Genomic DNA, 27,064 nt, shown 5'->3' with positions numbered 1-27,064 from the left:
TTTACAATCACAATTCGATTCCAGTCAATGTTAACAATCAAAATTCGATTCCAGTCAATGTTAACAATCACAATTCGATTCCAGTCAAGATTAATGCATTTATAATCAAAACTCCACTTATCTCAAGATCAACGCATTTATAGTAAAACATTTCATTCCTCTCAAGGTCAGCACATAAAAGTGCCCTTCCTCTCAAGATTAGCACATATATAATAAAAACACCATTACACTCGAGAATAACTCATTTAAAAGCCAATTACATACCTCTGAAGATTAACCTGTTTCATTTCCTTTGAAGAGTAACACAGTTCAAGACGAACACATTTATAATTTAAATTTCATCCTCTAAAGATTAACTTATGTATAATCAAAATACAATTCCTGTCAAGTTGAACATATTAACAGCGAAATGATTAGATTCCTATTAGTTCGACTAATATATATAGTCATAAGGAATACAAATTTGTTAAACGTGAACAGAGATTGATTCAGGTTATATTTAGTTTTTAGGTCAGTTTATAGAAGACAAATGTACATGCTACACTCTGATTGAACCTTTTTGGTATTACATATTTTACATTTCTGTATTTGCTAAAAATAATGTGGTATCGTCCTGTTTCTATTTCTAAATGTATTTGCACTTACTCTTAATATTAAAGAAGCAGTTGGATAATACTCAGTATAGCTTTAATGGTTAAATTCCTTTATTGAGTTTGATCACGCTGTGCTTGCTGTAGCTTACAATATATTTATATTGGTGTTGCAATGGAAATGAGACATGTCTTTACATAGTGTTTTCAGTCGGGACAAATAGGCATTATAACAATAAATACGTGTTTTTATAAAAAAGGTAGAGTGTAATTATAAAAACATTTAGGGCATCTGAAATCTTTGGAAAAAGAGCAAAACAAAAGTAATAATTACATAGACAATCGCTGTGACATCGTGTCGAAAAATATCCAAGATTGTTGACAAAAAAGTTGTGTAAGATGTATGTTCTCTAACATAAAGAAGCGTCACATATGACGTGGGTGCTATATTAAATTTATGAAGAAATTGAAGCAATAGATGTTAAATATTTGTAAATAAAATGGAACATCGCTGTAATTACGTCCCAAAATTCGCCAAGCATGAAATTTAAGTAACATTGGTATAACTATGTACTACTTCAGAACCAATCACAATGTCAAGTAAGAAATAAAAAAAGAAATAATTTTGATGCACTTCCCATAATGTGTTTCATATGGTTTAAAACCTAGAATAGCCGAAAATGAACATGTTTATTGGGGCTTATAAAGTGCCACAAGGTTAAGAGAGGTCATATGGATATACATACACTAAGATACGTTTATATTATTAAAACGTATTAGGCCTGTAAAAGTCTTGAAAATATTAACAAGAACTTATTCAAATAATTTTGTTTCTCAACAGATGTAAAGAAATAAATCTTTGTATTGAAAGGTAAGACAAAATGTCACCCTGGATGAACTAAATTTGTAAAGAAGACATGTGTGCATGGATATTTAAAAGTCAAATGTGTAAAACATATTCATTTTAGAATATACCTGATTTAAGCAGGGCTGTAAAATTGTTAAAGAATTGAAATTTAGTTAATTAAAATTATTAAACATGATGATTGTCAAATTCATTGATCATTTCAAACACTTAAAGTTATTTTAAAAGGTTTAAAAGTCATTTATTGGACTCTGATGTTCTATTGGTATTAAAAAAAGTCGTATTTGATTTTGATTTTAAATTTCAACAACACATTCTTTATATTTAACATTCTGCAACAGTTTTTTTTTTTAAAAAATTGGCTACAAATAGTTTATTCACTATCAATACTTTTTATATCTTAAGGGTTTGGGATATTTCTGTTTTATTATTAGTAGTAATAGAGTAAATGTTAGGCTATGATTTACCATCATATTTAAGTGGATATTTGCCCATTCATCTCCAGTAAAAACATACAAGTACTACTGATCGTAACATTATAATATGCAATCATTATTGTTATGTGATAATTTTCATTTATTTCATGTTTGTTAAATATTCTTAAAATGCGTTTGTGTCATTTATCTCAAATGTATAGTAACTCGATTGAAGTTGAAATTACATATATGAAAATCGTTCCCACTTTACTCATATTATGTTTTACTTAGTCATTAAGTAAACTTTAAAGTGTCCGACAAAATCGTTCAAACTTGTGGGGGCAGCACCATAGTTCATACTAACTGTATATACAGAATCTCATTCATATTCTGAGAGCTATTGTGAATACGCTTATTATTTAATATTAAGGTACTAAAATAGACAAAACGAATAGTAATATGTACATATACAGACTCAAAAGACATCCAAGTAATTTGTAAAACAATTGAACTAACGACAGAGTTTTCGACAAGGTAAAACAAGTCATGTCAACTATTTGAAGCACTCAAAGAGCATGTAGGCTTCTTTTCCAGTAGCCGTGTTCCTAAGTTTGACGAGAAGTTCTGTATCCCCTAACATAAACAAAGTTTCTGTAATCTGCTGCTGAAATGGAATATCGGTGCTGTTTTCAAGCTCAACAGTCCCTAGCAGTTCACATCCGAGGTCTGTTGCGTACACTGGGTTCTCATGTGTCGTTCTATAGACGGATATGTGGGATGTTTCACGAGTAGGAATACTCGTCTTGGTCTGCTGTTGATCGATTCGCACCTCCTCGTTCACCCGCACGAACACAATGAAACATTCAGACACCACCCACCTTTCATTCATCCATATTTTCTTCTCATTTGCGTGCTTCTTTTCGTCAAACGTGTCATACCCTCTTAGCCCATAGGTGTATTTCATGATCCGTGAAGAAACAATGGAGGGGTTGTGTCCAAACCTCACGGCTCCTCTTAACACGGCGAGGCCCGCCTCTTGAGGAACGATCAGTGTCACGCCAGCTATTTTATTCCTCATTCTCTCCTGAACAAAAGGGCTTTCACCGAAACCGCCTACAAGAATAATGGTATGCACGTGTTCCATCTTTGCTTCTGCTAAAAGTGACTTTATATGCTGGATCAGCAGATCAATTGACCCTTTGAACCATGATTGGATCAATGTGCCAACGATTTTCAGCTTGTCCTTACCTTTCGGTGTAATAGAATTTTCCTGAATGTCCATAGCCGCAATTCTTTCCTCTACAGAGTGTTTAAAATGTTTATCAGCAAGGTCGCGCAATGAAACAGACAAGCAAACTAAAACATGATTTGTGTTCTCTATATCAAAGGACCGTTTCTTGTGCTCGAAATCACGAGTGATATCAAAATAATCACTCATTTCCGTTTTTCGCAGGTCAATCAGAGCTTTTTATCCGTACAACCGACGCGACATTTTCATATAATTTTCATCCACAAAGATACCTCCCCAAGGACCGCCGCTGGCTTTGTGGATTTCCTTTAATGTTCCGTCTGATTTTCTCTCGTGTACGGATATATCTGCTGTTCCTCCTGCAGTTAATCGCTAAAACATACTTATTGTGAACTACCGCAATGACTTAAACAATGGCTGATATCCACTAACGTTATGGGTATGCGTTTTGACCCAGGAATGTTAATGTTCAAATTTTTTAAAACACATAATTTATATTATTTACAATAATTTATATTATTTTGTTATTTTACTTGTTGTTTTTACATGTTATATTTACTTAATGTGCACGTTTCATGGACATTACTGATTTATGAGATGTTTTCAAATACTCTATGTACTTCAAGAGTATCACACTTATTACATGGCCAGTTGTCCTATATTAACAAAAAGACGGCTAGTACTTCAAGTGGATTAAACTCAAAACATTATTCTAACCTCCTAGATCGACGACCATGTACTGTGAACCCGCAATGGCTACAGCGCCCCTGACGTCTGTACCCAATGTTTCACACCATATGGAGGCACACTCAGGTTCCAAGGCCAGCTTAAGGCGGGCGGGGTCGATTGCAGCCTTCACAAAATTGTATATACAGGTAAAATAAAGAGATATCTATGTTAAACAAATATTAACACCAGAATTAAAGGTGGATTTGAGTTTAGTAAGCTTGATTAGAATCTTAAGTTCTAAAAAACTAACTTTATGTTGAACTACTCACTGTACGTTTACACATTACCAATATGCATATGATTATGTTCTAAACAACCTGCACTAATCCTTGGATATACTACTAGAAGCGATATATATATATGCATACTTTTACGTAAAAGAAATATCAATGACTTACTGCAACTGCTGCATCCCTCATGAATCTTTTTGCATTGTCATCCCAGATACCCGGGACGGTCAACACATACGATATGTCTGTCTCTTCGATTCCTATCTTTTGCGTGGTAACTGCTTTTAGTAGATGATCTCTGAGGTATTTGATCGACATGACAAACAGCGGGAAAGCTGTCATCCGTTTTCCACAAAAGTCCTCTACCGTAACGTCTTTCGTCAAATGCTTAAGAAAACATTACATTTTAGCAAAAGAAACAAATAGTTATAAATTCATACTTTGTCTTCAAGTTGATGATGGCTCATATTATACTTGCATGATTAAAATTGCTCTAATTGACCAATGTTAAGATACGTGGGATGTTAAGTACTCCCCCTAGTGTTGAAACTTGTTTTCACTGGCTGTTCAAATGTGGTAATCCCCTCAATTAGTCAGAATGAGAATGAAATTTCTGATTGCTGTTTTGTTGTTTTGTATGTCGTTGAGTGTTTCCTAGCCGTTTAACGTTCCGCCAAACCAAGATCTAACCAAGGTAAAGATTTAAACAAGGTAATCTTGAGTTTGATTGATGCTACTAGGTGCCTTGTAGATTTTATTGTATTACTGAAGGCGTGAATGATATTTAACAGTATGCTCATTTAATTGTCATGTTTAACATCAACATGCTGAATAACTATACTTGTTCGAGGATAAACCAATGTGCTATCATTATCCATATATATATTTACACATATATATAAGTTAAACTTAGTTCGTTTATTTATAAATACCGTATTGTTATGAAGAACCATTTTAAACCGTCGAAAAAGCCTCCAGCCGTGGTGCTCATTATCTTCAGCTAGGGTTGCGTACTTGTCCTCGGCCTCGAAACCAAACTTGTCAAACTCTCCCTCTGGAGTTAAGAGTACGGATGTCGGCGTCTTCAGTGACACTAATCGCGAAGCCCCACCGCCTGCATACCAGCTCTGATTTGTCTGAATTTTGTTGGGATCGTCTCGGAAGGAGAAAGCATAACCGCTGTATGTGGTTCCGAAGTCAAAAGCTGCCACCAGAAGCATTTTGCGTTTAGCATTACTTGCCGTGTATGACAAAGCTGCTCTTAAACAAGAATGAAAAGTAAAGATGAAAATAGTGAAGTGGTAAAGATTTCCGCCTATCAACAAATAGGACGTAATTCTTTATCTTTCTATTTGCTCTTCGACAAAGACAGCACGTGCTTTTTCCACCTAGAATCCTTAAAACGAAACCATTTTTAAAAAACCTCGAATTGATATGAAATCGACCATATTATTAAACGGTTTCCAGGTCTCAATATCGAATACTTAAGTTATTTCATTTTAACACATACCAGCGTAATTTAAAATTATTTGTTTTACATATCTGACACTCAGATTCCGTCAATATTTATGTTGGTCAATATTCTAAAGAGAAATAATGCTAGGGTTTTAATAGAACTTGAGTATTTGATCGACACAAATAAGTGTAATAAGAGTAATACTCAATTGTTGTATTAAAACAGCACACATTAATCAGATAACATACGAGAGAAGTGTAACATAAGTTTTTTAAATCGTAATTTGCTGTTATTTGGTAAAATGAGGGATTGGGAAATGCTTATATAAGTTTAATGATATCGGAGCCAGTAAAGATTTTTACCAAAGAAACTTACTGGAATGTACTTCATACAATCTTAGAAGCTTCTTCACAGTCGAGCCGAAATAACATCGTATGACCCTGAAACACAAAAAAATAAGACACTTACAAAACAAACATAAGTCAATTCATACCAACATTAATTTTACACCTTTTTGCTCATATTAGAGTCAATTTTAGAAATTAAGTGAAAGATCTGGCGTCAACTGTTTCAGTTGATACGGATCATATTAGTGCCATTTCCGACGGCCTTCAATAAGGGCGTTTCTAATGGCAAAAGTGCATGTTCCGGTTAGACATTATTATGTAACGAACATTTAATACGGCCTTTATTATGAAATTCACAATTCCAAGCGATGTCTTTTTAGTTATTGTTCTTTCATTTCACGGAATTCATAAAAGTATTGATATATTTGTATTGGCTTTGGACATGTATTTGTAGATGACATTATTCATTAAAATTTTACTTATGTTAACAGTTATGTACAGTAATTGCACATAAAGTCATTCGTATGAATATGTATTAGTGTAATATGCATACCAACATGCTTCATCAGGAAAAAAGGTCGGTTATATGTGTAGTTTAATCAGAATGCAGCTGTAAAGCAAAAAAAAATCATTAGTTGAGAGATTCACCATTTTCAGCCTAGACTTAATTGGCTTATCGTGGCCTTACGTGTCTTTTCATTGCATTCGTTGCTTTAGTGGCTCTTCACACAATAGTCATACCACTTTAAAAGATATAAAAACTGTACTGTTGTTTTTTCCAAACAATATTAAAATTGAGTATATATTGACCTTTTGCCGTGGCTAGCCTGTTTTCAGCAATATTTAGCCATCTACTTCTTGGCTTCTTTGCAAATTATTGGTAAAGTAATAGATTAAAGTAAAAACAAGTATTGGTTAGTTAATGCTTAATCAACAAAAGATTGTACTACGTTTACTTACTTTAATTTACCATAGAAAATCAAAAACTTTAATTAATTTTCTTGCCTCTTGTTATCAGGATTGACTCAATTTTACTTTACAATGGACTTTGAAACAGGTTTCATTTACTCCAATAATAAGGTTTTTCTTATTTTAATCTCTAGAACTCATGCCCTACTTAATGGCAGCCAACACAAGAATGACCAAATACCGGCAAGCTGCTGTATACATACTCATTTGGTAACGTGACCAGAGGCGTCAAACTGGCTCGACTGGTTCATTGTGTAACGTTAGTTCATTTTTCATAGCATAATCATAATACTATTTCGGGTTTTCAAATTTTAACCGATACTTAACAAATCCTTATTTGTTGAACAATTTATAGTTACAGTTCAATCCCTATATATGTGCTGCAATTATATCTACCCGTTTTAACTGATAAAAACTGAAATTGTAACAAATTATTTAAATTTGCGTTATAATGGAATTCAATGGAAATCCATGAGATTGTTTTTTCTCCAAAAGCTATTAAAAATTGTGAATAGGTATTTTTTCATTTTTTTTCATTTTAGATGCATAAGTTCCATATTTTTTTATTATTATGGCTCACTTCGCACGACACTGATGGAATCTAAACCCCTTTAAAAGAATAGGGATATTCGTCTTTAAGAGATTAAAAGACGATCATAGATCAAACCGCATGAACTATTACTTTTTTTTCAACTGAGAAGAACAACAACTACAGTTCATTTTACAATAGTGTTTGGAAGGTAAACCAATTTCACTGCGTCTTAAATTTTAACAAGTATGTTAACATAACACTTCACACTAGTTAGAATTTATTTTCTAAATTTTATCTGAACTACTAAGGATTGTTTATATGTAAAGAAAACAAGTGTTCTGTCATGAATAGTTATTTCACATCTTACTTTATGGAATCAAAATACAGCTGAAAACGGTTTTAAAATAATTGTGTACATTTCTTTCACGTCTTGGTTCACTTTGCATGTCGGTGTACTTTCAATTTCACTAAACAGATAAAGGTAGTTTTCGCAAGATTGTATTGAATGATGTATATAGGTATTCGTCTAATCTGTGTGTTATACATTTCGCCCACTTTTAATATGTTATTATTCTTTACGATAATTTAAATATCTAATAAAGTAATCAATAACAATAAACTGGTGGAAAACGTAAACATTAAAGGCCCGTGACCTTTCCCGCTTTCATTAAATGCATTAGCGTTTGTGCGCATGTGTAAGTGGTTAACACACACTATATTTAATATTATACCAACGAAAATCTCGGAAATCTGTTATTGGCCGCTTTTTCACATAATTTTACTTTCCAATAATTGCTGTAGTGAATTTCCCGACTGAAAAGCGGAGGAAATACACAATATAATATCGAACATTTCTGAAAATGTGAGTGGCGGGTTTGTTAAGTATAGTTAGCTTCAAAAAATCTTACACGATTTGTATTTGAGTGTCTACATTACGTTTATATAACATTAAACATCTTAACTACTTCCAGATCTAGACAATATTGAATCATTCAATACGATTATTTTTTATGAAAAAAATATTTTAAAGCGTTGACAAAACATTTGACATCTTTGATAAAATATTTGTGATCAGAAAAACCTAAACGATAATAAGGCTTTCTTTCAAATCCTAAGTGGGCCAAACAGATAAGAAAACCGCGCGGTCGGTTATCTAGTCAACCTTTCGTATTATATACCTTTGCATTCTTACTTGATTTACCTATATTTTAGGTCAATCAAATCTATTCCCGAGGCTTAATTCGATGCCAATTGTTCGAGCTCTAGAGATAAGGGTCTTATTTGTAATTCAAACATATTAATTGCTAGTGTGATAAGAAATGTAAATGTATAAGAGTTAATTTCTTTTGCATCTTTTATTCTATCTCCATTTAAATTTTGGAGCTTCTAATATATATATATATATATATATATAATATACATATATATTAGTAGCTTTAAATTTTAAATGGAGATAGAATACAGAATGCAAATGCAATTAACTCTTTTATATGTACCTTTTTAATAACACTAGCATTTGATATTTTATATGATATTTCTTTGATTTATACTTTTTATACCATTAACTTGGATAAACACGTTATACACACGTTGACAAACTATTTGGCATGGCAAGCGTAGCACCAAGAGTAGTACAGTGTCCAGACCTGTTTTCTTTAAACATCAGATATGAATTTAAAAAAAAACTGTGTTCATACAAGAAATCATATCAAACCAATAAACGTCAAGACGGATAATTTGAACATTTTTTTTTTCGAAAATTGTCTGTACATCAACATGCTACTATTAATAAATCATGAAAAATAATTGTTGTTTTAGTACTATCTAAAAAGTTGTAACAATAACTTGATCAGATTTTAAGATATTGACAGGTTTTTTTTTAAATATTGGAAAACAAATTGGGATTTGACAGACATATGTCTTATGAGTTTGTGCAATTCACATATATGAATTAGAAAACAGAAATATAATATTAATCTTTAATTCATATGGTATATTAAAACATCTTAGTTGTGTTCATTTTATTTATATATATCGTGGAATCGAATGTATGCCTGACATTGCACAATTCCTTAAATATTATATATATATTAAAATATTTAAGGGATTGTGCAATATCAGGCAAACGTATCAAATCTTCGACTCTTTGAGTATAAGAAGTTATATACAATTGAATTAACACTTGAAATGCCATGTATACATGTTGTTTTAAAATAGCTTTATTTTGAATTAAACATTCATTATTGAAAATTCAAGGCATACAAATTTCGAAAGAAAAGGTTATTCATACCTGCGAAAAATCCTTTAGACAAAAGTAAACCTCTGCCGACAATATGGCCCAGACTGATAAGAAATCAGGTGATATGAATTCGATCTTTGAAAAAATCGAGTAATATACTTCCTTAATCGTCAAATTTACCTTTTAAAAAATAATCAGGTGTCTTATGTTGTTTATATAAGACTTCCAGGACAAGCAGATAATTCACAATCAAGTCCGCGTTATTGAGAAATATATTTAAGTCGATCCCAAAGCAAACACATACTAAGTTATATTTTGACCTGTTTAAATCCTTTTTATTGACCAAAGGTATGTTAGAGAATGTGCATGAAAGAGCAACAAACAGCCAAGACATTGAGACAAAACCATTCTGACTTTGAGAGCGCTGCCTTTACCATTGAAAGTGTCTCTATTGAAACGAAACACATCTGAAAATCACCTTTTAAGACTATTCTGAGTTACATTTCCCGACAGCTGGCATTGAATATTGTTTTGCAGACAAAATATATCGCCCCAAACTATGTCCACTGTGTCATTTATTTTCACCGTCAGTAAAGAACAGCCAAAGTGAAAAAGTTGCTTCGAAAGGACCAAAGTATAAACTTCAAAAAAGTGATGGTCAATGTATTTAAAGGTTCAATTTTTAGCAAGTAAAATCGTTTTTCGTTCATGCAAGTGTTTGAAGAGACGAAAATGCTTTTTTAAAGATGTTCAGGGAACATTTTTAAAAACAACAACATTTGCATCAATATGTTAAAGTACTACAAGAAACGGAAAATTTTCACGTTTTCCAGTTAGCAATGTTTTGTGGCCTTATTGTGATTGCTTTTTTTTCAGAAAAATATTTGCATTTTTGTAACGAGAAAGTAATATGAAGTCTCAATTTGAAAATTGTTTGGTTGATAAAATAAATAGTTTAGATGGCACCCGAAATGTAATAGAGTATGACCCTCGAATATTCTGCATACGTTTTGCTTATGCTTACTGATAAGTCATGTGACTGGCTTATGCTTACTGATAAGTCATGTGACTAGCTTATGCTTACTGATAAGTCATGTGACTGGCTTATGCTTACTGATAAATCATGTGACTGACTTATGCTTACTGATAAGTCATGTGACTGGTTTATGCTTACTGATAAGTCATGTGACTGGCTTATGCTTACTGATAAGTCATGTGACTGGCTTATGCTTACTGATAAGTCATGTGACTTGCGTAAAGTACCCCGCCAATCATCCTGCTTAAAACACAAAAATTGTATACAAGGTTGTATGATAGAATAGACTTACTTTCAAGTTAGTAACCGTTTTGAATCTTCAATATATAATAATTTCTAAATAATGATTGGTTCCTATGTTTCTTCTTTCAAACATATTTCAAACGTTATTAAAATATCTTTCAAAATGTAACCTTTTGCAATCTTACTCATTTAGAAATTAACGTTGAAGTAAAACATTCCTTCATATATATATCTGATTAAGAACCAGTGTCGTTTTATATGTTCAAATCGAAATAACTAATTGATTCGGGGCCATTGAATATGAGTCGATGAACTAGAATACAAATAAACCTTTTTGAATATTATTGGCAATAAGCTGTGACAGGATTTATGATATTACCATGAAAATTACAGGGACAATCCCTGTAGTAAAATTGATCTGGACACAAACACTTTTAAGTGTTCAATTATGTGTATCAATGATGGGTATATTACTCTTTATCCAAAGGACTATACAAGTTCCTTGTAACCAAATGACTCAGGCGAAGGCAGTGTTATTTTTCTGATGTATATTCTGCTTTCCAGGCTAATCATATTTTTAACAGAAAACAGAAGTGCTTTCAGATCTTATATTATTCACTGTATACTGTGTATTTAACATAAGAAATGAATAAATAACTTTACATACTACCAAATATATCATTACATGTACTGTTTGAACTACAAACGTTTTATTGTAACATTTAAACAGGTATTTAGCCAGTAATTAGTTCGTGTTCTATTGTGTATTGACTCCAATAACATATACAATGGAGGCCTTTAAAACAAAAGAAATGGAGACAAAATATGTTTCATGTACACGCAAACACCCTAAAAGCCATCTAAATATATTTTACAATTATTGAAACCGATTAGGATTCTGAGTGCAGAGAATATGGATATTTTCATTGTTTTAAGATGTTGTATTTTAAAGGTCATATATGATTCCTTTCCAGTCAACCTGTTCTTTTAATGAGAAGGTCTGTATCCCCAAACATACATGTGGTTTAAATAGTATAGGCTGCTGTTCAAGTCCAGATAAGTTTACATGTTTGGTCTGTTGTGAACTCGGGTTACTCCTGTGCAGTTCTGTAGACGGATGTGAGTGATATTGACCAAGAAGGGGTACTATTGATGGCCATTTGTTTGTCCACCCTCACCTCTGCTAGAATTGCTTAAGGCTTTTTTGGACGTGGAATGATCGATACATTTGATGTATTGTTGGTGCTTTCACATGAACATGCTAGCTATCCGGATGGGTGAGACGCTTTCATAGGATCCATGCCTTGTGCCTCATTAGGGCTCAGAGTCATGGTCAGAGCGCACATCAGGACAAACTTAAGGATAGTCTCGTGAGGTCATGATGTTTCAATAAATTTATGGATTTTATTTCGCAAAGGTTGTTTAACAGTAGTATTGAACGTTAACGCCTTTTTGATGTTAAGATGTAACGAAAAAGTGTGGTATTTGTTGTATTGTGTCAAATCCACGTGTTAGCCATACGATTCACAGAGGGCATTGGTAACAAACAATATCACTGATAAACTCTTCGACATGCGGGTCAAACGATTAAATGATCACTTTTGATCATTGTAGCGAATTTTTCTATACGTAAAAATTCACCTCCCATCAATAATGTTTCTGTCATCTGCACACCTTTATTGGCAGGGATAAATCGTCGAGGTCCTATTGAGTACACTCTGTTATCTGTGTGCCTAAATGAACGTGATTTAGACAACGTCGATCTATGATATGTGGTCTGTTTTACCTCGGGGAATTTAACACCTGGATTTTGCGGCATTTAGTTTAAGTCATTACATTAAAGAAGTCTTTAATTTAGTGATAAATTGAAATGATCAATATGTATACAGCTGAGTTGAGTTTGATTAAACGTTGATAACAAAAGTTGACATATTATTCACTATGGTGATTTCATTTATTTTATTGTACTTATTAAAAGCATATTTTACATTATAAGATATTACAATGTTACTAATGAGATGCGAAAAAGACACATCATATGTTAAGTGACTCCCTGGGCTGGGTAACAAGGATTGTTTAATTTAAACTTGTTATTTTTTCTTTTATTTTTGAATTTTAAACGTTAACAAAATTAAAACGTTGGCAAGATGACACTCTAATCAGACATTTTGCCTGCTGATTCGAATTAACCATGTTTCAATGGTAAAGGTTATTTAGATAATACGTTCAGATATTATTCATTGGATAGAGTATGATACTGTGCTGATGTACAATCGCTAAGAGAAAGGCTTTTTCAGTGAATGTCATACAGCTATGTAGGGGAAAACATCGGAATAATTGTGTTTCAATATAGCAATTTTGAAATTTCGACGGTATTTAAGGTTTTTTATGTAGCTAATATAGTTCACGGTGAGTTCTTTACAATGAAGTTCAAACGTAGAGGCTCAATATTCCTATTCTTTTCTACTAAGGTCATTTCATTTTTTTTTTACGTTAGATGCTGTCTCGTTCCTCAAAGTCGCTGCAGTTTGTGATCGATTGGCATATGACGATTAGTCTAATACGCTAAAGAGATAGTTTCATAGCCTAATTTTAGGAGGGGCGATTGTTAAAAAAACATATTGCTTTTTATTCACTAAATACGTCTTCCCAATAGAGTTAACAAATATAAAAACTTATTGTTATAAATATTGTATTTCAAATGATATCACAAATGTGACGTTATCACAAAATCTTAACAATGAAGGTTTTATCTTATAATTCATGCAAACCGATATTCGATCAATATTAAATAGAAAATTTTAACTTATTGAATGCGATCTTTTTGTGCGTGGTAAGGAAAATATTCAGGCATTTATAAATACATCTTTTCTTAAGAATTGTGTATTGCTTTTGAATATCGTTACGATTATGAACGCCGTCCTCGAACATTCTCCATCCACATCTTATGATCTGTCAAACGGATATGAATTCAAACCTTAACAATACCTTTGGCATAAAGTTAACAACATAGTTATGAAAAAATTACATGTCAAGTTATATTTCACTGACAATATTCTACATACCATTGGATAGCATATACTAATTAAATGATAATATTGTGCACTATGGACAGAGTTTGGATGCGACTTTGTGTGGCCGCCTAAACCATGTAAACGATATATATAGTGAGACATAAGTTTTGAATATTCTTAAACAGATGCCCTGAAGAAGCGTATCGGTTCGATACAGATTGCCAGTGGCCGGTGCAACATTACCAACGTCCTAAAATGTCTGGTCTGGCGGTAGCTCTTACGTAAACATTCATTCCGAACCTTTTCGGTCGATAAATGGGATTTAAACTGGTCAACTGAACATACTAAGTGTATTTTTGATTTGAAATTTTCAATAACTTGACTTTAATGTGAATAATCTGCTCGCCTGTCAAGACTTATCTAAACAAGATAAGATATATCGTTTGTACAAATAGGATGCATTTTACCTCAAAGGAAGTGAAATACTGGCTTAATTATTCTTTGAAAGATCGATAGTCGATTTCTTGTCCGACTGTGTCATATTTTTATGGCGGGGATTTTCTTTTGTCTAAAGGAAATTTCGCAGGTACGAAATTCGTTTTCATACAAAAAAATGTTATATTTGGAATATTCAATCATCAATGTTAAAAACAGAATACAGATCATTTAATTCAAAATGTATACCTATCATTTGCAAGGGATAATACAAGCGTATATGTAACTGCATATACTCGATGAGTCCCCGATTCAACACTTATTCGTGCATAATTTCTCAGATATCATATATCTAAATGCTATGGGTCAGGTGTATTTACAACTGTTGTATCTAATATTGCGCCCAAGCTATTGGTGGCGCCAACATCATAATGTTTTATCATGTAAAGGACTCACGAGGTATGTTTTATAATTTGTGGCCGATTGGATTGCTCATTTTGTTGCATGCTTCTTTAATATTTTTACAGATATTTTCTTTCTTTTTTTACCATAACGTTATTCCTATTTCAAACAAATATTTGATTTTTAAACTAGTGTCATTTTACTGGAAAGAAAAAAAGTAAAATTTCTACCCGACTTCAGGTAAGTATGCTGATTTGCATATGATTATCTCTGATCAGAACTCGCTAGTAATTTTCTTCGTTGTAATAATCGTCAATCCAGTGCATACAATTGTTTAAATATTTTGAAAACATAATACAAAAGCCGTTATTAATTCCAAATAGAATTAAACATACAAAAGAAATAAAAACAATCTTAAATATGTACTTTTCTTTTTACCCCAGCAATATACATTTGTAAATCAAAATCATGTCCTGTAAATATATTTGTCCGAAATTGTCACCGAATTAAGCCCTGATGGAATTAATTTGATTATTATAGTATCTTATATAATAAAAAGGTATAAAAGGTTTCATAACCGATCACGAGATTCTCTTATCTGTTTGGCCTTCTAGATAAGAGAGGTATCTTCTTATCTGAAAGAAAACCTCATGGCTTTGGTTTGTAATCCCTATCAAGGTCTGACGCATCGTTTCAACTTGGAGAGTTGGTGTCCTTCATTTCCATACATCTCTAAAAGTATAAAATACATTTGAGACCTTCCACTGAAATTTAGGTTTGAGAAGGGTTAAAAATGAAACGTTTTTAAATTTTCATTTTAAAATTAAATGTCGAGGTACAATATTTTTCAACAGCTTCATGTACATCCTTTTTTGTAGAGTAGGTACTAATAAATGTTGCGTTTACTGAAGACATTTAATGAAATTTTATATATTCCATATTTCCTCCGCTTTGTATTTGAGAGATTCACTACAAATATATCCGTCGAAAAAACGACCAATTACAAACATTTTTCTAGATTTTTCGTTGGTCTATCTATACTCACTGTTAATAAATACCACTGACAAATGTGCACAAACAGTATTAGGTTTTGTGAAAGAGGTCAAAGGTCACAAAGCCTTAATTGTTGACATTTTCCGCCGATTTATTCATTAATTTATTTAATTGTTGTAAAATCATTGCAAATGATAAAATAACATTTAACAATTGGACGAAACTCATTTAAACTCAGTAAAGACGAATACTAATTGCATCCAGTAAATACGTGATGCAGTAGAAATTTGTGAAAATTGTTTAGGGAAATTGAAATTACCCCTGCAAGGAATTCCAACAACTATCTTCATACAATCTACATCTTTTTTGTTAAATGTGCAAAGTAGGCAGTGAAATAACTAATCATGACAGAACACGGGCTGACTTAACATAAACCCTATTTACTCTAGTACAGATAAGATTGAACAAAAAATGACAGTGACATTGGTTTAAAAACAATATTTACAATTGATCTATAGCTTTTCAGTTGAAAGTTATATTCAAGATTTTGTATCTATACGCGCCTGTTCTTTGTAAAGGAATATCTGAAATGTTTTAAAGCATTGTGATAGTATCATTGATAAGCTGTATTTTTCCCGTCTCTAATGCAAATACTAAGGCTCTCATAGTTGATTTATCCAGATATATTTACCTTAAACAATAGATACAATTTAGTCAAGATCATCATCGTCGATATGTTAAGTAGTTATACACTAGTGCATAAGTGTTATGATAATTTAAATTTGATCAGTTTTGTGGGTTATTTCAGGTTGTTCTCTAAATCATACGTCCATAGAATATATTAAACAATTTATGCAATCAATCTCTTAATAAATTCATCGAATAAAACACAGAGCCGGAAGTAGATCATTTTCAGAAAGGTACAATCAATAACCGTTCACAAATATTATAAAGCCGAACAAGTGGGTAATGATGAATTCTGTTCTATAGGATTGTTGAAGATATTTTGTTTACGTTGTTTATTCCGACATGTGTATTCTTTTGATAAGTTTTGAAACATGTAGGACAAATAGTTAGAGATAAATCGTCTTTAAAAAATAAATAATTCGATACATGTTCCTTACTAACATGTCTTATTCAGTTCATGATCAAAATTCAAGCAAAAAAAGATGTAGATTATTTTTTATATTCTTGCAACAACGTTTATTTTTCACTCTTTTTTGTTCTATGATTAAGGAAACATGTTTTTTTCCATTATGAACAGTACGCTTCTCTTGATGGACAATATCACATACATGAAGATTTTTTTTTTTAAATATGTGGTTCGTTTGTTTAGTGCCTGAAAACAGGGTCTTCGTTAGTGTGTTGGCTTCTAGGCTTGTCCTTTTAGTTTCATATATTTTTAAAAGAAGAAACATAAATTGTTTTTGTTTGTATTATCGTCAACAAGTAAATATACCTGACGCATTTAAAGCAGAAAGATTAATACAGTTCAGTCGCGAAGAACAAATCGATAAACGTTTTTTAAACACACACGCACGCACGCACGTACGCACGCAAACACACACACAGCTTTAACTAGTTTTGATACATTAAACAATTGCATTACACTTAAGCTTCTTGAGTTCAGAATCAACGTTTACATTCTACGTTTACCGCCAGTGAAACCTTTTTACACATTGCGAATGTATACTTGATTTCTTTTATAATTTTACTTCAAACTTGTAACTGTTTTTCGTTTTTTAAATATATAATGCGCCCCCACACACAAGAAGAATGCAGACTGAATTATTCCCAAATATATTTCCAATTAGAAACGTCCTTTATGACCAATGGAAACGTCCATTACATGACAGGGACTGAGTTCAAGTCCACTCTTGTCGCAATGAACGTCCGTTACGTAAGTTCACATTGTCAGTTATAACGTCCATAACATGAACGGTGCCGTGATCAATGTCGTTAAGAGCCACGAGAAACGTTCGCATCGGCCCTTACTATAGTCAATATCATAATGGTGACGAGACGTCGGCGTTTTCCGTTAGAATTTATCCCTTATTCATTCATGGTGTCTGTTTTTCTAGACTTGACTTTGCTGATTTTGTCATGCATCCTTAAATTGACATTGCACTGTACATTGTAAGGAAGCATGTCTTTTCGACTTAATTTCGCAAATCGTTTACCAAAATGTCATATGTTTCACATTCGTCGTCCATTATATCGGTGTACAAAATCATAATAGTCGTAAAATCCACCAACGGATAAATACAACTGTAATATCAAACCGTACAAAGTGGTTCAATCATTCAATAGGTTCAAGTATTCCAAATAGGTTTATACGAAGCTCAAAATTTTCAAAACAGTAGGAAAACGGAAATAAAAATGGCTACCTTTAAAAATATTTTTCAGCATATTTCTCATATTAGGCGAGATGCGACAGCCAATGAAAATGGCCCATTTCTCAAATCCTATATTCGGCGAGTTTTGTAGCCAAAACGGAGGAAACTAATATTAGCCGAGTGTGATATTGTTGATATTGGCCGAGTTTAGTCGATATTGAGCTGAAGGAGGTCTCATACCTTTAATATATAGTTTCAGTAGCGCAGAACTACCATTGCATATTACTACTAAGAACGAGCCCACTGACGTTCTTCTGTAAATATCTCTCCTAAGAACGAATTTGCCCCGGATGTTTTTGTTTAAGACCAAGAAGAAACAAACCACGACCTCACGGCTGAGAGGCGGACCCCTTCTCCACTAGACCACACTATATTCACCGTTCTTTCTTTTTTAGAGCCGAATGTGACTTTATCAACAATGGCAAGCAATGTCCAAGGCAAGATGCTGTTAGTGGCCGCTTTTGATTTTGGAACGACGTACAGTGGCTATGCTTTCTCTCTCCGAGATGACCCGAACAAGATTCAGACAAACTCGAATTGGTATGCAGGAGGTGGTGCTTCCAGATTGGCCTCCTTGAAGACTCCATCATCCGTCCTTCTAAACCAGAAAGGGGAGTTTCATTCATTTGGTTTTGAGGCTGAAGATTATTATACATACCTGGCTGAAGATGATGCACATGATGACTGGAGGCTTTTTCGGAGGTTTAAGATGGTCCTGCATAGTAATGAGGTATGTTTTAGTAAACAAAACATACTAACCTAAAAGTCTTATGTATAATACAAACACAACGTTAGCGCCACATTACAACAAGCACAAATTACACAGGCATCCACATATTGTTATCAATAAATAATGGGGTTTACGCCTAGGCATCGTCAGTGAAAACAGAAAGTCCCGGGCGTCGGCTCAAGACATGCTTATGCATACTCATCGTCAAACTGATCGCAACAATAATTTATTAGAGAAAAATAAACATGTTAGTCCAATTTAAGCAAGTAGCAACTGAAACATTTTGCTACTCAGCTTGTTTCTGTAGTTTTTCGCATAAGTATTAAAGACCATTAGTGTTATTTCCTGAAAGTAAAATGAGTTATATTAACTAAAGAAACAATGTAATCTCTAGCACTTGACGAAAGACGTTACAGTGGAGGACGTTTGCGGCAAACAGATGGAGGCATTCCCGCTGTTTGTAATGTCGATCAAATATCTGAAAGAACATCTTCTAAAGGCGGTTGTCAATCAAAATGTAGGAATCAATGAGGCGGATATAGTGTATGTATTGACCATCCCGGCTATCTGGGATGACAATGCGAAGAGATTTATGAGGGATGCAGCAGTTGCAGTAAGAATTAGTTTTAGAAAAACTTGGTAAAAATATTACCAACTTCTGAGGGTCATTTTGGCGGGCCTGTCCCTAAAATTTTATATTTCATATGGCCAGAGTCGTGTGTCATATTTCCTATATAATACAAAACATATCGTATTCATATTCTCTTTTCATGCAGTCTACAAAAGTCTCGTATTTATTTTATTTGAATGAAAGCTGGATATACGATAATATCGTATATGACTGTTAGTGTATTATACTGGTTCATTTTAAACTTTCTCAGTTAGACTCTCGTCGGTGAATTACATGTGTAGCACGTACATTAAATAATAACAGTACGTAATAAAAGTTGCATTTATTTCCTAAAAATATGTTTAAACCGCATATTTACTGTAGCATACTGAGGTATAATTGTGTAACACATCTAGGATAATAACAATTTGATGGCTCATTTTTTTATAGGCTGGAATCGACACAAGTCGCCTAAAACTGGCATTGGAGCCTGAATGTGCCTCAATCTGGTGTGAGACGCTGAATACGGGCACCAAGGACGCTGTAATGGTTCAAGGAGCACAATACATGGTGGTCGATCTCGGAGGTTGTGTACAATGATTAAATCATTACGAATTTATCCGACTGTAAACATAGCCTTTAAATGTTTGTTTTTTCTTTTGCAAAGCCTTTTGAGTTCGAAACACTTTTTTATTGAATTTTGAAAGTAATTAGCCAGAATAATTAATTAACACAAATATGTTAGGATAATCGACTGCATTTGCCTTTCTATGTCGTTATACGAACTTACCACATCATCTGCATTATGTTTTCATCAACATGTTAGTATATTTTTAAGCCCCCGAAGGTGGGCATATTAAAATCGCACCGTCCGTCTGTCCGTCCGTCCGTAACTTTTTTAACAGATTTTAAAATAAATTACCAAGACGACGTGTTTCGTGCAAGACCCTTGACCCTACCTCTAAGGTCAAGGTCCCACTTAGTGTTTATTCACAACGGAATGCTGCATAAAAGGACATAGAGTATAGGTTGTCATATCCGGGCTGTAACTTTCGATTGTATGGACATATTTTGAAATAACTTGCCACATGTGTTCGACATAACTAGTCGAAGTGTCGCGTGCAAGACTCGTGTCCCTACCTCTAAGGGTAAGGTCACACTTAGATGTTTATTCACAATTGAATGCTGCATATAAGGACATAGAGTATAGGTTGTCGTGTCCGGGCTGTAACTTTCTCTTGTATGGACATATCTTAAAATAACTTGCTACATGTGTTCGACATATTAAGACGACGTGTCGCGTGCAGATTCGTGTCCCTATCTCTAAGGTCAAGGTCACACTTAGGTGTTTATTCATAATGGAATGCTGCATATAGGCATGTAGGAACAGAGTAAAGGTTGCCGTGTCCGGGCTGTAACTTTCTCTTGTATGGACATATTTTAAAATAACTTGCAACATGTGTTCGACATACCCAGACGACGTGTCGCGTACACGGTTCATGTCCCTACCTCTAACGTGAAAGATACACTTAGTGTTTATTCACAATGGAATGCTGAATATAAGGACATAAGAGTGTAGGTTGCTAAGTATGGGTGTTATATTTTATGTTCAGAGGCAATTTAAAATAACTTGCCATATGTATTTGACAAGTAAAGGCAATGTCACATTTGCAATACCAACTCTGTATTGTTGTCAAGTATACAGGATATTCAATCCCATGGTAAAGTTTTTTGGCACATTAAGGCGACATGTGGCTGTTTGATCTTTAACTGATTATGTACTTACCTTGTTCATAGGTCAATGTCACATTCGGGGGCATTCGTCACATACTGTGACAGCTCTTGTTTTCAAATCAGTTTAGTGATTTTTTATTAAATATTTTGCCTGAAAGGCATAGTACAAGTATAGGAGTTTGTCGTAATAAGTACGTTTCCACAACGTTCTGTTATTCTATTATGCCACTCGAGTATTCACTTTTGGCTACCATAGCTTGTTTATACACAATGATATTTTTAATCCTATCACACAATTGAACATTGTTATAAACCCTTCAAGGTTGTATCGAATTATGTTTTAAAGAGTCAAAACCTTGATAACTAATGTTTAGCAACCGAGCACCAATCTGCGTACTATACACAAAGCCGTCCAATCGTATATTTATAAAGTCAAAAAAAAAAAAGTCCGATGATACAAGTTTTATGGTTAGCAATTATTTATTTATTTACAAAGCTGTCTCTCAGATCTTAACTAGGCAACCTGCCTCGACTCGGTCCGTGACAATAATGAAAGGATTTTACTGGCTATCGTCACAAAAAGGAGCTCGTCAATCATTAGTTTTATTGACGTAAAATTTAGCTAGGCCTAACCGTTTTGAATGAATTTTAGTAAAAATAGTAATTAAACTTTTTTCCTTAACAATGCTTAAATAAGCCATTAGCGATATATCTTAGCCGAAACCGATTGTTCTTCGATGTTATCAAGTCAGATATTCGTTTAGCAAAAAACAGGACATTTCTCAGAATATCTAATCGAAACCACCCGGTTACTGTAATGAAGCTCCAGTGAAAATAAACGCTATGGCATTTTGACCACTAAGTAGCTAATGATAGGAACGATGACTTTTACAGATATGAATTTATATTTGCGGGACCCCCTTTCATTTGCTGTGGATCTTATTTATATCAAACAAGTACAGTGCTAATAAATTATTTATGAAACAAAACAGTGATTACTTTCTTTAAAATCCAGGAGGCACCGCAGATATATCTGCTCATGAACGAAAACCAGATGGAAGCCTGAAGGAAATCCACAAAGCCAGTGGGGGTCCATGGGGAGGCATCTATGTTGATGAAAATTACATGAACATGTTAAAAGAACTTTTTGGAGATAAAGCTTTTACCGACCTCCGAAAGACGGAAATGAGCGATTATTTCGACATCTCTCGGGAATTTGAACATAAGAAACGATCATTTGACCCTGATAAAATAAAGCAGATAACTGTTCGTATGTCTGCCTCACTGAGGGATCTTGCGGAAAAATATTCATCCAAATCTTTGGAGGAACGAATTGGGTCCTTACAAGTGCGGGAAAATGCTATCACTACGAGAGGCAAAGACAAGCTGAGGATAGATTCAACAATTGTCCAATCATGGTTTAAAAAACCAATCGATCTGCTGATCCAGCATATCAAATCTCTTTTAGCAGAACCAAAGATGAAAAGCATTCAAACCGTTATTCTGGTAGGCGGTTTCGGTGAAAGCCCTTACGTTCAGGAGAGAATGAGGAATGAAATATTAGGCATAAAGCTGATCGTACCTGCTTGCGCGGGCCTCGCCGTTTTGAAAGGCGCCGTGAGGTTTGGACACAACCCCGCCATTGTCTCCTCTAGGATTATGAAGTACACGTATGGGACAGCGGTGTTTGACTACTTTGATGAAAAGAAGCATCCAAAGGAGAAGAGGGTTCGGCTGAATGGAAAGTGGCGGGTGCCTAATTGTTTCTCTGTGTACGTACGAGTGAACGAAGAGGTGCGAGTGGATCAACAGGTGACCAGGAAGAGTATTCCTACTAGTGAAATATCCCACACACCTGTGTACAGGACGACACAGGAGAACCCAGAGTACACAACAGACCCCGGATGTGAACTGCTCGGGACGATCGAACTTGAAAACAGAAAAGATATTCCGCTTGAACAGCAGAGTATCGAAAATACGTTCATGTTCGGCGATACAGAACTTCTTTTCAAAAAGACGAACAATGGAAGGGAATCCTACATGACCTTTCAGTGCTTTAAATAAAACGAAGCGGTCAGAATCGATAACCGTGTTTTTACTTGAAACAAAATAACTCTTTGTGTATACATATTACTATTTGTTTTATGAAACTTTTTTAATATGTTTGAATACATTTTGTGTACATATCACTTTTAGTTGAAGATTGTTTCAAGCATGATTCAAATTATATATGAGTATGAAAAACGTTCTGTTCAATGCTTAGCCATCTCCTAAAATCAAATATTGAAATATTTTTATTGTTCCGCTCGCTCGCTCTATTCTTTAAGATAAGAGTCCGACAACAAATACATCAGCTTGGTGTGGACAAAGTTAAAATTTCTAGTATATAAGTTCACTATAGAATATGTAGGAAATTATTTAGTGGTCTATAATCTATAGTCTTTTAAGTAAAAATAACATGAATGTCATGATTATTTGTTTAACTGATTGTCTAGTTTTGATTACTGGAAAGACCTGTTACGATAAATTATAATAAACACAGAGCTTCAATTTGTGCAGAAATATATTAGAACGAAATCATCCGTACAAAATAAACTTCTTTATGTGCAAGTATTTGCAGTTTCTAAAGCATTTGTAAGAGGTAAATGTTTATTGAACTTTCCCCTTAACACCATTTATAATGTTTGTTGATAAATTTATATTGATGTATGTGATGTAATTCTGTGTTGTTTACTGTCTAATAGGTCTTAGCAGTTTGCCTTAAATCAGGTGCGTACGGCTACTGGGACTGTCCCTGTAGTTTTATTGAATAAATATGTTCATCATATACCAAATGAACTGTCACCTATATAGCTAGTTAGTTACTTGTCAATAGTTTTAAAGTTAACCATGACATACATATTGTTTCAAACTTTGGTTAAGATGAAACAACTATATATTTAACATGAGGAATGACTATACCTGAACTCCATTGTAACTAAGGATATTTTATTTATAGTTTCAGGATTTAGTTATTTGACAACAGTTATGTGGAAAGGATTATTTGAAATAAAAATATGTTGAAGTGCACTCAACTCTAGTTGTAAACATACGTCAAACATTATAGTTCAGGATTTTATTAAAACCAATTGTTTCCCCCTCTTTTAATATATTCAAAATATAAACTATACAATTGGCAGAATTTGACACACTCTCTGTACAACATGTCTTCCCCACACTTCATGATGACTATGTGTACCGAGTTTCAAAACAAATGATTTCTATTTTCAAAATGGTTCTCATAGCTTTAGGAAACATTAATGGAGTTCATAAGGCAGGTATCACTTAAGCAAATCGGTCCTGACTTAAGATAAAGATCTGGCATGTTTAAGTAAACTTCATTGGGACTGTGTGTAATTAACATTAGCACAAACTTCCTTAAATTATCGATGTAGTTTACTCCACTACAGTATAGCAATTAAATCTTCAGCGAAAGTATGTTTAGCCCTTGTGCGAGTTTGGGAGCAGCTTATATATATATATAAGGTACATGTACACTTTAGAATGATCATGTTTGAGCATCAAGTTTAGGCACAATCTCTTTAAAATAAATTGCGGCCTTCAAAAAAGATGTATGTTACACACCAAATCAATCACTACACAAATCGACAGAAAGCGTCCAATCGGAATAATCCTTAACGATATGCCGTTTGTTTATTACAGGTGTGAACATTGTATTGTTTAAACTTACAAAACTACACTTTGTTTTTATCGGCCATTTCCCGGAATTTCAGGAAGCGACATCATAAATCAATAACAACGTTAAATAAGTTCATTGTCTTTAAATGAAAAACAAATCAGGATTTTAATTCATCAATGTATCTTAGGGAGATTCAATACATTTTTTAAATAAATATTTGAATTTTCATTTTAAATATCGAATTTGCTTATAATTAAACAGTGCGTTAAGTGCAGCAATCAGCACACGTTACAGTGTTGAAACGGGATTGGAGATTAGCAGTTGCGTAAAATGGATTCAGCTGACTGATTTATTATCTGGCGACAAATTGAATTATGAGAATAAAAAACTATAAAGCATGAAACACCAATATGCGAGCATTAAAGCACCATAACATCCTTTATATAGTAAAGATAACCATCAGTTATATATACCTCAGATAACATTATTAGTATTATTATGAATATAAGAATCACACAGAGTGCTTATTTTACCAATGGGATAACAGGTCACTGATTGGACAGTGTGTTCAAATGTTAACATAATTGGCTTTAAGGAACAAAGTGCTGCAAATCATAAACTCGGCTCGAGATAAAAAAAAATATATACTAACGAAAAAGAAAAAAATAAGTAAAAGTAGTAAATATATGCATATTGATCAACAAAGGTTTTTGTGTTCTTCAATGATTCAATGTTAGGTGTGACACGAGATTAAGGCATGTTGCCTTACAGGCAAGGCATGTTGTTACAATTAGCATACTGTAATGAGTTAATGATTGGGAACAATCGTCATGTATTCAAAGGAAACAACATGTGATTCATTCTTTAATATCAATATTATCAGAAAACAATATATGGGCCGTCATATTTCGTTATCAATTAATTATACGCTTTCGAAACTAACATCGCTCATGACATACGTCATACAACTTGGAAAATAGCACTAACACTCTTCTTCAATTAATGAACATGTATTTAAGTTCAGCTTTATTTATGGCAAATATAGTCATTTACTAATTACTATTTGAACAACACTAGGATAATAAACTTTTTGACACACTGGTTTCAAGGGGTAAACACATCGCATAAGATTTTCATTTCTCCCACCTCAGATAAGTAGATCTATTCATTTAACCATGCTAGAAATTCTTATCTTGCCCACGGGCGAAGAAAAAATGCCCGTATGGAACTTCTTTTAATGGTCACCACATTGTAATTACCTCCCTTGTTGAAGACGATCGTCTGTAGTGCATCATGGAAACCTTGTCTTGTGGCAATATTTAGAACGCTAGTTAATTATTTATAACTTCAAATGTCACCAAAAAACAGTTTTCATGCACCTTTCAAGAAATAATGCTTCACTCTTCTTAGAACTATTTAAAGACCGATCAGACCATTTACATACTCTGAATCACTGCGCGAATATCCATGACAACCACGAATTATCGCATATCCGTACGCAATTATTTTCACTAAGCACAAAAGAGTTCCAGCAAAAAATACATTTTTACTAAATTTTGTTTAACTGAGGTGGGAGAAAAAGCATCTTCCATGGCCGAGAGTGTACGATAGGTTCATCCCGACCCTCGGCCATGGAAGATACTTATAATCTTTTGATCTTGGAATACATACCCTAATCTTATTTGCCAAAACATGTTTCGTTAAAATAGGAATTTTTGGCCATTCAGAATATTATTATGGTATATCGCATGCTAATTCATGTTACATGCCGTTTTGGAAGTTTTTAGTCGCTTCAACACTGACTTGATCAAACATTTGAAGTAAAGTTGATTGAAAGTTATTATTCAGAAATATATTCATATTCATATTCGATATTTATTAAGTCACTAATAGACACCTTCCCATGAAGCAGATAAGGTTATTACTAGATATAGATGCAATGCCTTCAAGAACGGTAGTGAAAACATGTTTGATATGAATTTATAAACAAAATATTGTAATACATGCTTAGTTTTACATATATTTTATTTTTCCAGATTTGACGAAAAATATGCAGTATACTACTAATATTATTAGCGTGTCCAGAATCTGGATTCGAATGTGTTAGTTTCAAAGAGCATCCGTTCTAGACTCGACGGGAACCTATTGATCAAATGAGAGTCTCTGAACC

General features: G+C 33.5%; 2 protein-coding genes across 2 annotated transcripts; one reads left to right on the top strand and one right to left on the bottom strand.

The window, feature by feature from the left end:
* Positions 1–2,424: 2,424 nt before the first annotated feature.
* LOC128245777 (heat shock 70 kDa protein 12A-like) lies at positions 2,425–5,299 on the bottom strand. Its single transcript, XM_052964006.1, has 4 exons — positions 5,012–5,299; positions 4,248–4,466; positions 3,838–3,973; positions 2,425–3,227 (listed from the first exon to the last, which is right to left on the bottom strand). Exons 1-4 carry the CDS (start codon positions 5,297–5,299, stop codon positions 2,425–2,427), a joined length of 1,446 nt encoding a protein of 481 aa, XP_052819966.1.
* Positions 5,300–19,307: 14,008 nt separating this feature from the next.
* LOC128203441 (heat shock 70 kDa protein 12A-like) lies at positions 19,308–23,279 on the top strand. Its single transcript, XM_052904854.1, has 3 exons — positions 19,308–19,484; positions 19,932–20,067; positions 22,231–23,279. The coding sequence occupies exons 1-3, from the start codon at positions 19,311–19,313 to the stop codon at positions 23,277–23,279; spliced, it is 1,359 nt and encodes a 452-aa protein (XP_052760814.1). The 5' UTR covers positions 19,308–19,310.
* The last annotated feature ends 3,785 nt before the right edge of the window (positions 23,280–27,064 follow it).

Source organism: Mya arenaria, chromosome 9, assembly GCF_026914265.1.
Source record: "Mya arenaria isolate MELC-2E11 chromosome 9, ASM2691426v1".
Classification (NCBI taxonomy): Eukaryota; Metazoa; Mollusca; class Bivalvia; order Myida; family Myidae; genus Mya; species Mya arenaria.
The sequence above is the reverse complement of the archived record's forward strand: the minus strand, read 5'-3'. Positions and strand labels throughout refer to the sequence as shown.